This window comes from Gordionus sp. m RMFG-2023, chromosome 2 (genome assembly GCF_954871325.1).
Source record: "Gordionus sp. m RMFG-2023 chromosome 2, tfGorSpeb1-WG-v2, whole genome shotgun sequence".
NCBI lineage: Eukaryota > Metazoa > Nematomorpha > Gordioida > Chordodea > Parachordodidae > Gordionus > Gordionus sp. m RMFG-2023.
The window spans coordinates 41,158,001-41,171,234 of record NC_088776.1 but is presented as its reverse complement, the minus strand read 5'-3'; the positions used below and the strand labels follow the sequence as shown (position 1 = coordinate 41,171,234).

General features: G+C 26.3%; 1 protein-coding gene across 1 annotated transcript in view; it reads right to left on the bottom strand.

The window, feature by feature from the left end:
* Positions 1-13,234, bottom strand: part of LOC135924338 (uncharacterized) — a 40,308-nt gene that overhangs the window by 2,146 nt on the left and 24,928 nt on the right. Inside the window, exons 4-7 of the mRNA XM_065459396.1 lie at positions 1,305-1,969; positions 1,121-1,247; positions 649-778; positions 71-258 (exon numbers count right to left, since the gene is read on the bottom strand). Of these exons, the coding sequence (XP_065315468.1) occupies positions 71-258; positions 649-778; positions 1,121-1,247; positions 1,305-1,969 (1,110 nt within the window). The remainder of the gene's footprint in view (positions 1-70; positions 259-648; positions 779-1,120; positions 1,248-1,304; positions 1,970-13,234) is intronic.

The following is a 13,234-nucleotide window of genomic DNA, read 5'->3' as shown; positions in this document are numbered from 1 at the left end:
CTAACCAGGATACAGTCTTGCAGCTTTTTAATAAAATTTATAGTTGTATGAAAAATTTTATATGTCTGACCTTTCTTGTCGATCATGTGGCTTTCCTTCAAACTTTAATTTTACCTCAGTCGCTCCGTCAAACTTTACCTTTAACACTTTTCCAATCGTGGTAAATGAGGATGGTAATGCTCTCCAACAGGTTTTGAGTTCACACGAACCCGACGCTCCATGACATTTGCAATAAGTATGAACGGCCAATTCCACTGCCTTTAGTAAATATATCGATATATATAGAAATATTGGTGAAATAATGAATTATATGCTTAATAACGTACGTAGCCACCCCCCCCCCCCCAGATTACTATACATCCTCAAATTGTTCAAATCAAAGAAGTCTTTATGATTAAAGGAATAAATAAAAGCTAGGATTATTCCTTTAAAATTGTTAATAATTATAATATATTTAACTTTTCGTCCAGCCCCGCTATTATGTAGATTAGTTAATACTTTCGCCCCTAATTCTTCTAATCTCGTTTCTATTTTACCGTCATTTGGTTTAACAACGTTATTAACATATTTATCAATTTCGTACCATTGCTTAAAGCTATCACCTCTATAATACCCATCCGTAGAGTGATTAAACTTTATCGAGTTAACCTTTAATTTGTTATAGTAATTCCTTTTCTTTCGTTTGAAATTAAGCTCTTCACGAGTTTCTATAAAATTTTGAGCAAAGGCTAATCCGAAAGCAGTGTTGTCGGAGCAACCTGCCCAGAAAAATTTATTTTTATTTGGGATTACATTATTTCCGTTGAAATAATTGGATTGAGGTTTATTCATATCTAATTTAAATTTATCATTAATATTTTGTGATAAACGATTTGCATTGGTTGGTCTGTAAACTTTGGTGTTAATTAAATTGTAATGTGAATACATTCCCTTGTAATTTGACGGATTAATGGATCTTCTAAAGCGCTTATTTGACATATTTTCAATTATCAATTGTTTATTAATACTATTATCGCTTATTTTGCTAAAATGGGACTCTCGTGAATCTCCTATCAATAGATCTTTATCAAAATGTCCTGGTATTAAATATTTATTGTGTAACTCTACAGAATTATAACTTGGAACATTTTCCGGCATACTCATGTCGCACCCACATCTGCTTAATTTACCTTGACTACATGCCCTAGTAATAGAATAAGCCAAACCAGCTGAAGAAATTGCGTGAACGAATGCAGCTTCTCTTGTTCCTAGATAAAAAAAAATTAGTATAATTTTCTTCTGAAAAAAATTTTAAATATGTTTACCTGAATTAAGTAGTTTTCCCAAATTTTTGACTTGTTTTTTAACGATATTTTTGATTTCCTCTTCGTCATTCATATTGTAATCTTTTTTATTTATTAAGGTATCGTAAGTGGAAAAATGAGGGCTGCTTACAGGCTCGGCCCTTTCAACAATTCTTGAAATTGTTTGCCTTGGGAAGAGTGATCCTAACTTAGGTTGATTAGCTTGGAACAAAGTGCAATTCCATCTCCTATCTTGGAATTGATTTTGGCATTCTGTTAAGGCTATACTGGCACCCTTATGTATGCTTTGAAAAAGTTCCAAATCCTCGGGGTTTCTTTGGCAGACGCTTATAATTTGTTCGAGATCAATCTTAGACAATATATCTTTCCTTCGGCACATTTGAGAATCGAATAAATAATATCTTGAAAAGCGATGATTGAGTTGCTGTTTGGCATAGGTTGAAACATCGAGATCGTTTTTAAATTGGTTGGTATTTGGTATAAAGTTATTTGAGAGAAATTTTAAATTGCTCTTTGTATATGAGACGGAGATATCGTTGATTTGATTATTATTAATCTTAATCTGATTTAAATTTAGATTATCGTTTGGAAGTTCTTGATCATGTATATCAAGATTTTCAATAGCGTTAGGATTATAAAGAACGGAACCAATGTTAGCCAAAGTTCTAAATGTTTTATTTATTTAACGCATAGAAAGCAATTATATGGTTTAATTAGAGTTTGAAATTTGAACTAATAAAAAGGCTTTATTTCAGATTTCATTTCTGAATATATATTTTTTTAAATTGGTTTTGATTCAGATTCCTAAAAGTTTAGAAAAAGAATTCTGGTCTCGATTAGATTTCATCCGATTTTGAGAATTCTAGATTCTGGTTCCAGTTCCAAACTCTGATAAGGCGATGGAAAAAAAATTGAAAATTAAATAACCTTATCTAAAATGAACCATAAAATAATTTAAACAATATACATATAATTATTTTTTACACTTGTTAAAACCTGTTCAAGTTAAAATTTTAAAATGGATATCGGTTCCTATAAATTATGATAGAGGAATTCTGCTACGGTTTCAAAATCCACTTCAATTTAATATTGTTGTTATTATAATTTCTATTTAATTAAAATTCCTTAAGAAAACAAATTAATATGGTATTTAAAATTATATATATGTACAAGGCGGAATCCTCTAGGTACTTTAAATCTTGCAAGTAAAAGCTTAATTTTTTGGATCCTTTAACATTAGATGTCAATCAATTTCGTGCATACTTCATAATATTAAATTTTTTCTTAAATGAAAAAGGAAATTTTAGACAGGGCTGGCTCAATATTATTTACAAAGTCTAGCAAATTATATTTTTGGTTCCTGCTGCCTCGCCCTTATAATTTTTAATTATAATTTATTTTCCCAAATGTGTAGAAAAATTCAATAGAAAAATGTCAAAATTTTTGTCATTTAGAGTTAAATTTCCCCATAATTGAAATCACAATATATGCCTGTATGAATTTAGTACTTTTACCGATATTCTTCCAATTCATATAACATGTTGTGAGTAAAATTAGAAAATAATACACAATAACATTATATCATTCTTCGTAAATCAACTATCTTCTTCCTAGATTTTCATTATTATAAAATTTTTGGATGGTATAATGGATAGAGCTTCCTATTTTTATTTTAATATTTATATAAATTAATTGGATATAAAGCATTTCAAGATCACGATTTGCAAATGGATTTCTGATATATAATTAATTGTTAAATCTTGAATTTGCATTTTCCTTGGTTATTTTGATGGCATTGAACTTATTCTCATTATTTAAAGAATATTCTGGCTCTTCTACCTCTGTTATTATTTCATTTTTTACTCCTTTTACTTCCTTGATTCTCAACTTGTATTAAATTAGCCGATTTAATAGTGTTTTTTTTATTCTAACCAATGGAAACTTTTTGTTGTGCGCTTTATTAATTGTTAATTATTTTACTTTTTCTCATTTGGTTTATAAAATTGAGGTAACTTATAAAATGCAATATAATCAAAATGTGCCTTGCTTTTAATTAGTCAAAAAATTCACGATTTTAGATTTTGGACCAAACATATAGATCGAAAAATTGAATTCAAATGATATGTATATTAGAGAACTGCAAAAGTAGGCCCAGGCAGTACCAGGTCGAACCCGGCACGGTCCAAAAGGGCTTCGGGTCGGGTCTGGTCTTAATATTTTTATAAAATATATATAAATTTATCAATTTTATGTTGAATTTTTTATGTAAAATAAAAATATGTGATTTTATTTATAGAAACTAGTCACCATATGACATATATCTTTTATTTTGAGTAATTATAATATCTTAAGAGAATTAATTTTTATAAATAAATTCGGGTAAGGCCGGTAAAATTTTTTTAAAAAAAATTCGCGTTCGGGCCGGGCCGGAAAAACTTTTTAAAAAAATTTCGGGCCGTGCCGGTCTTGAAAAATTAGGCTTGATGCAGATCACTAATGTATATACCTAAAATAATAATTTCGAAATATAAAATATATAATTTTGGAGAATTAATGATATATCTAACTAACAATATTAAAAAATTAACACATGCCCTTAGCAGGCGCATAGTCAGATATTTTCTACGGGGGTGGGGGGGGGGGGGGTTTAAATTTTTTAATATTAAAATAGTTTTTTGAAATATTGAGTATATATTAGAACTAATCATGATATAAAATTTATTATAGCCAAAGCTAATCATTTTTTTAAAAATAACAATTTTGAACATAATAAAATATTGAAAAATAAAAAATATTTAAGAGCAATATAATATTGTTAAAATATTATAGCTATATAAACCGGTAAGTAAATCAAAATGAACAAATTTAGAATTAAACATTATATGATTATTTAAAAAGTTAAATAATAATAATTTTATATTTTGATAAAAAGAAATCAAAATATTGTTCATAAATTGAAATTTAATCTTATATGTGATTATGCCAATTTTTCAATAGATTGTTCTGTATTGGGAATTAAATCTCTATGTATATAAAGCAGAACTAGTCCATTCAATCAATTTTATGATGTCGTACTTCTGAGACAAGATTTATTCTCCCTAATGAAGAAATTATTCTCTCATTTATGCCTGTACTAATTGGTATTTCTGACAAAATATACAGTAATCTTAATATATTTGGGAAAAGCTCTAAAATATATTTCAAGTATGCAGTGCTTCAATGGGTTTCTTGGAGTATATTAATCTATCATACCAAACTTTAAATTCTAAAATTAATTTGCCTTCAGGTACATTTATATCATCTGAATAAAACTGTGCTAAATATTTAATTTTTTAATAATTTAATTCTTAAACAGATTTCTAGGTAAAATAGTATTTGTAAACTGGATGGAGTCATTTGATGAATCACAAATCGTTGATTGATTGAAATGTATCCAAAACTGGAATAATAGTTATTTTATAGTAATACTCAAAAGGAGTCCATTTAATACTGGAATAATTTCTTTGTCTAGGTGTAGTCGAAGGTTGAGAGTCTCAAAATCATAAAATTTCTCTTTCGTCTCAACAATTACACAAATCTCATATGTAGTGTTGTAAAATGGCTCGATTTGAGCCAATTTTTAATAACGGCTAACTCAATATTTTATCTATTAAAATATTACGCTGGCTTAAAGATTTTGTTTATAGATGGTACAAATGTTTAAACATCTATTAGTGAAATCACAAGGTTAGGGAATATTTTTCTGGCAAAAATATTGAGTTAGCCTCATTTAAAGATCTGTTAAAACGTGACGTTTAACAATACTACTCGTATGTTCGAAATTATTTCATTGTAATATTCGCGATTTTCATAACCTCAACCGAATCCATTTGATTAATATTGTATAAAATCGTTGTGTAAATAAATAATTTATTAATACATTTCAATGCAAAAAAAATCGGCTCTCATATTGAATCAATAGTGCTTCAGTTTCAAATGAAATATCTGGTTCTGGTCATTCTGATATTTCTTAAATAGCAATCAAAGTTGGTTCCTCTTGATTCAAAAATGCTGTAAGCTTGATGTCCAAGGCTCCATCTTGTCTGGCATGTTCTTGCAGTGTTTTTTTCTTTGTAGCTTAAGAAGTCTATTTAAATTTTTATCCGTTATGACATGTCGTAAAAATTACAATATTTTTACTTAATATTATTAGGTTGTATTAAAAAATTAAAAGTTTAAACATGACAAAATGAACATTATATGAAAGTTAAATATCTATTTTAATATTTGGGAAAGTTTCAGATTGATATATAATGCTTAAATATATGTTAAGATCAAATTAGTAATATTACCACCATTGAGGTTAGTACAATGGCTAGTCGGCACAATCAGTGAATTTTTATTATATTATTATGGTACTCAAATATATATGCAAAATTCAAAATAGTAAAGTTTTTACTAAAAAAAGATTATGAAGAAACTATAAAACTGTATGAAAATGATATCTCATTAAGAAAAATACCATTTATTACAGGTTAAAATATAATATTTTATAAATGTAATATTTTAAATATTAATTATTATATTAATTTATTATATTAATTTATTAATGTAATTGATTTTTCATAATACATTTCAATTTTAATATAATATCAGACCTAAATAACTTGCAAACTAAAATCTTCATATACATATTGTGATAATATATTATAATATTGTCACAGATAATATAATATTTTATAAATGTAATATATTAAATAATAATTAATACATAAATTTATTAATGTGATTGATTTTTCATAATACATTTCAATTTTTATCTTGCAAAAAATCTTCATGTAGATATTGTGATAATATATTATATATTGTCACAGATATTATATATATTGCATATGTAAATTTTAGCCTGATAATAAGATCTTATTTATATTAATTATATCTAGCAAACAAATATAATATATATATTTTTTTTTAATTGACAATATAATATGATTCAAATTAATACATTTTATTAGATATGAACATTTTAGCATATAAATTTTAGCCTGATAATAATATCAATATATTTAAAATGAATTATATCTAACAAACAAATATTTATATATATATATCTATTTTAATTGACAAGATTCAAATTAATTTATTTTATTGGACATGAACATTTTAGTTATCAGATTATATTTAGCCTGATGATAAAATCAATGATGTTATATATTTAAATATAGAATAGATAAATTTAGAGTAAATTTATTATTAATAAAAATAAACATTAATAAAAAATTAATAAAAGAAGTGTGTATTATATGTAATCAGGATTATAAAAGTTTTCATAATTTTGAAGATTGGTTTCAATGTAGAGTGGTTCTCTGTCAAAAAAGATTGTTATTTTATTTGTTATAATTGTAAATAGAATATTATATAAATAAAGTATCATAGTTATATTTAAAATCTGAAAAAAATATTTTTTTGTCCCATAAGAAGCCTAATAAACCACTTGATTAGACTAGCCCCATCGATGATCTGACTAACCACGGGTTCGGGGCTACTAGGTTCAAAAAATGACTTATACTAAAACCTTTCTAGAGAAATAATTGTTAAATATTTAAAAAATATAACAGTATATATTTATAGGTAGATGTTTAAGGTATCTATTGGTATTTTGTGAGATCTTATATGATCATTATTTTAGGAAGCTATGATGATTTTGACAAAAATGGCGCCGACTAGCCCTGGTATCCCCTATATTTAAATATAATAATATAAATGTAACATGTAGAATGTAGAATGTAAGGTGAGAAGGGGAAAGACGTGGGGAAGCCCCCCCCCATAAATTTACCCCTTCTCTTAAATATCATTTTAAATTAATAAAAAAATCGCTCCCCCCCCGTGACTAATTAAAAACTTTCACAAAAAACATTTTTATAAACAAAAAAGTGACTAACCAAAATTATTTTTATATAAATGTAAATTTATGGGGAAAACCTTTCCAAACTTCTCGCCCCACCCCTAGTAAACTAGCTAACCTTTATGTAGACTGTAGATGATAGTTAATGAAATGAAATACAAATAAAATGAGAATATAATACATGCGTTTTATTATTTTGCATGAAATTTTTGAGCCGCGTTAAAAAGGAATTGGGAGATAACATTCCATTTTTATTAAAAGGGACATAAAAATGCCCTTATTTTTGACTTATGTATCACTATTATTCCTAAAATGCATACTTAAATACTTTGCAGTATTCAATATTTTTTTTATTATATATAAATTGGTCATACACTTTTTATTGTCATTGTAAATATACTAAAATCTCCTAATAATATAATAAAATATATATATTATATGATACTCTTATATCTTTTTTAGGGATTTGTATAAATAATGAAAAGCCATAAAATTATGATAGGTTGAGGTAGGTTGAAGAAATGTGCAAAATATTTAGATTTTTACGATAATCTTAAAATATGGTTATAATTAAGTATCATTTTTTTAAATTATCTTTTTATAGAAGTTTTATAAGCGAATTATTTAAAAGCTCATTGTTCAATTTATATATAAATTGAATATATATATTTCATAAATAAGGTGTGATTATATGAAATAAAAACTTGTACTGACATATTGTCAAAATATGGACAAGTTATAAGGGAAACCGGGGCTATATTGCAAGCAAGATAAAAAGGCAAACGTCTGTTTTATCTTTAGGATTAATTGTTTTAACTTTGTACAAAAAAAAGATTTATTTCTATACACACTATCTACCATATGTTCAACTATCAATTGTTGAAGTCCTGCATTCATATGTATTTTTTGTTTTGATTCAAAGCATACTCTTTTGAATTTCATGAAATTTATAGGAATTTTTTAATGTATACCTAATAGACTTGGTTGGTGATTCATTTTACTAGGAATTTAAGCCAACTCACTACCACTGGAGCTAAACCTCCAGAGGTGCAATGGGAAATATGAGTAATAATGATTTCCCAGGGTAATGACTCCACAAAATATTTTAAGTGGGTTTTCTGCCTATGGAATTTAGATAGAGTCTTTAAAGAAACTTCTTTGATAACTCACTGGATGGCCAAAAATATAAAACCCGATTTTATTTCAATTAGCACTAAGTTCTTACAGTTCCTGCAACCCAGGTTACAGTTAAATAGATGTTCTCTAAATTAGTGTTTATTTTATCTTCACAATACATGAAGATTAATTTTAACCTTTTCGAAATTTTGAAAATAAATGCTTACATTTACATGTTCATTCTTCCAAAAATATATTTTACTACAAATTAACCTCAAAAATTTATAATTTGTTGTAAAGTATTATACAAATCAGCGATGTTTTGGTAGTATATATTATTCTAAAATCCTCAGAAAAATTATTTTGTGTTTTTTATGTGGTCTACTTCTGTATTTTTAATTATCATTCATAATTTTTTTTCAAAACCTTACCATTTTATATCATTTTCAGACGAGTGCATTTTAACAGAAACGCATGTATAGAAGTTCATGTTAGCGTTTTATACTACAACCATTTAACTTTATCTAGTCTTAGGTTTTTGTTGTCCTTTTATCTCTAAGATTAGAGCAAAATTTTATAAAAATGAATGTAGATTAAAATGAAATACACTTTAGTATACCTAAAATAAATCATATATTACTAAAAATTATACTTATCCTTAAAAAAGGTAGTTAGAAATGGGCAAAAACCCATACAAGGTAAATATCAGCCAGTAATAAATAACCTCTAAGGGATTTATTGTCTTATAAGATTTATTTATAAAATATAATATGATCTCCTACTCTGCCCCTTTAAAGCGTGTAAATAAATTGATTCCATAGTATAACTATATTAACCAAGCCTCATTCAAAAATTTTGAAAGACAAATAATTAATTTTAAAACTTATTTTATATCTGTTATTTTTTTATTAAATTGATTGCATTATAATATTTGCAATTATAAATTTTTAATGACTATATTCTATATTATCAACCATATTAGTGATATATATAATATCAAAGTGTAGGGGAGAGAGTGCTCATCTCGAATTTTTTCTCCTCAAACTTTGTAGGGAATTTCATAACCTCTCTATAACAAAGTGAACAAATCGTGAAATCCAAATCAAGGGTCTCCTTGAAAATATATTGAACATAAAATTATTTTTACACTCATCCTGACTTCGGGCCACACCCAGCCAGTGAGTTGGCATGGGTATCCGATCTCCGGTACAATTTTCTTTAGCCTTTATTTAATCCCGTCTACCCACTCAAGTTATCATCAATAAAGTATCCACTTCTACAGATCCTGACTTATCTAAGGCCCTTACCTTTTGGGATAGCAACAGCTGCTTGCCCATATATTCACTATAATGCACTCGATATAATATTTCCGCAGTGATACATTCGCGATAATGCATACGCGATAATACCATGGGCAGAAAAAGTTTTGCAGTGTTAAAGGGATACGAAAACGATTCAATTCACCTTTACGTCAACTAAAAATATTCTTTATTTATTTCTATTTTCGCAATTCAATTTCCCCATTGCTAGTGGATTATAACTTTATATGCTTAAGGGTAGTGTATTTAAACGGCTCATATGAGCCGATTTTAAAAACAGTTTTATTTAGAAAAATATTATGCAAGCCTTAAGATTTTGCTCATAGGTGGCACAAAAGTTTGAATATCTATTAACAAAATCTCGAGGCTTAGACAATATTTTTCTGACTAAATATTAAGTTAGCCGTATTTAAAAGGCTCAAATCGAGCCATTTAACAAAACTAGTTAAGAGTATTTATTATTATATATTTGCAAGTCAATAAATAAAATAACCCCTAAAAAATAAAAAAAATTTAACCCCTCCTCTCCTTTTTCGAAGTTCTAGATATGATTAATGACCAACTTTTCAAATTATTCACGAGTTTAATGGGTTACGACGATGCACATCTCTAAATTTACCATTATATTATATCCCAGATGAGTCATATAATGTCAATTTAAACTTTATAATGATAGCGCTTAAATAAAAAGGTAGTTCATTTTATAAAAAGATCAATAATCTATTAATTTAAGGATTTATTATTTAAAAAATTTACTTTTTCATATAATAACAATAAAGAATTTTTTTTAGTGTTATAATAAACTTTAAATTGGTGTTGTATTAATCTAATTAAACTTATTAAGTTATAATATTTATATTATGATAAATAAATGTATAATAATAAAAATTATTATAGGAAATTAAATTATCGTTTATTGTGAATGAATGAATATCTTAATAATAAAAGTTATAAAATCTATAATAATATTTAATATAATATAATAGTTATTTTATATTATATAATATTTAATACGTTTTTATAAGTTAGTTTAGCTTTATTTTTAAATTTTTAGAAAAATAAATATATATTTCTAAACCTTTTAATAACCTTTTGAACTCCCTATTAAATGAATTTGATGAGTTAGAAAGACAAATTATTTTTGTATATCTCAATTTTAAAAAGATAAAAATGTTTATTACATAATTTCAGAGTAAATAATTACATTTATTGTGAAAAATTTTTTTTAATTAAATGTTAATTTTTATTTTAAATTTAACTAAGTTTAATGTTCTTTTTCTAAGTATATTTAAAAGTTAACATTAATTATATTTAAAAAAATATTTCAAGACATCAGTAAATTTTAAAAAATTAATTTTTCGACTAGACTATTATATTCAATAAAAAATTACATTTTAAAAGTAGTCAAGCAAAAAAATTGCAGATTGGTTAGGGGTGATAATTTTTTTGAGTGATAAAGTTGCGAATGAGCGATATGCCTAATGATTGCAACATCCTTATTCTATCATCTAACGCTTTTTAGAATAATTTAATGTATTTCAGGATGTAGAGTCGTAACTACGGGGGGTGGGGAGCATTTTAAAGCATACCTTTCAGATAATTTTTTCGCCTGCCAAACGATTTTCAAAAATGCATTTTATGCAATTATAACGACAATGGGCATAATGCTAATCAGGCGGCAATAATATCTTGTGTTGCCTGATATCAGCGCTCTCTATCATTTTCTAAGCTTATGATGCTGACACTCCCATCACAATAAGGTTATGCCAACTTTTTAATTAAGTAGTTTTATTTTATAGTCTATTAACTATTTTATCTTATTCATTGCTCATCATTCTTTAGGCTGATATTGATATAGTAGATTTGAATATGCAAATGATGGATTTGGATCATTTTAATTGTTCGGAATTTATTCTTAACTTATAAAAGGAACATGGCTCTTAAATATCACATTTTTTATACAATATCTAATTTAGAGTAAAATACTTCCCGTAAGATGCATAGTCTAGTAATTAATCTAATGCAACATAAACAATTCCATTTTTAGAGCTTAAATAAAGTTAAAATCATAATAAATATTTCATGTGGTACCCATTGATTCGCAGAAATATTTATTATTTTACTAATATTTCCCGTTGTTAAAGTATTGCTTATATCTTAACACTATTGAAATACATGTATTTTGTCAATATTAATTAACGTTTTTTTCAGTTCTTATACAGATTGCAGTGTATACATGAGAGGTAGTTCTTAGAGAATAAGGGATAGAAAATATTTTTGTTGTAGAGAGTAAATCTTGACTTATTGTCTCCAATTTTTTTTAAAGATGCTGACATATTCTAGTAATAGAATTATCAATATTGTGTTCCTAAATTGTGTGTCCTTAAAACATATTTTCAAATATTTAAAAATAATTTACTCATATTCATATCTACCTTATCCCATAGCTCGGCTTCATTTCTTACAGCTATCGCTTCATAATTTTACTTTATATCATCAAGATTTCACTAGAATCCGTTTGTTAAATTTTCATTTTTATATACCATATAGTATAGAAATATTGGGCATCCCGTTATAAGGTGTTGATTTATATCTGATCAATACTAACACGAAATACCTCAATTCGGTAGATTTGAAATGCATCATTTGGGCATACATATGGAAATTCCTCAAGACTTTTTTAAGATCGTATTTGCATTTCCATAGAAATATTTTCGGAAATAAGTCAAGATTTTATTGATAACATTTATCATATTGGTAGCTTTCACATGCACTAAAAGGAAGTTTATAAAACTCACATAAAATTTACCATCTTCAACTATTTTCGACACGGTTAGATTACTAAATTTCTTGTTTGTAAGTAATTTCATAGGGCCCAATTATTTGAAAAATTTTCAAAAAGATTTGAGCCGCTAGTAATGTAAGTAATGTTTGATATTTGCATAATGTTTTATAAAGCCTTCGATTCTAAAGTCGTTTTGATTAAAAAGAATTTATATATTTAATTAAGTCACTTATATTAGTCGGTATTAGCGCATTCTTGTCATTAAACCAAAATGCCTTCTTACGTGCCCGCCATCTCGTTCTACCAATTTTTTAAAGTCTTTTAAGTTTTTTGAACCTCTAACCTGGTATTCTTTTTTTTGTCATCTCCAATCTTTTATATGATTCATTTTAAAAAAGTGATTCTTCGCCTCAATATTACATGTATCAAATGCATAAATTGAGAATATGTAATATAATACCATATAAATACTATCTGATAGCAATTGCTTAATTTGACTTGCAAACCAACATATTCACAAAAAAAAATTTAATGGGTTCTGTTTTCGGTTCTTGTGAATATTCAAAGAGGGTTCCAGGTTCTGGTTCCAAGCTCTGGTTTAACTAGTTTTTGCTATAAAAGTTAAATTTCCTAAATTTGACATCAAAATTTTATATCTTATATTAAAAACAAATTATTTTAAAATATTTTTTGTGTATAAAAAAGAGATGCATATTCAGACTAACTAAAATCTATAATAAGACAAACAACATTTAAAATATCTTAATGTCTTAAATATAAAAATGAGATCACATGTTTGTGCCTCAGGGTTCAACTAACTTTGGTC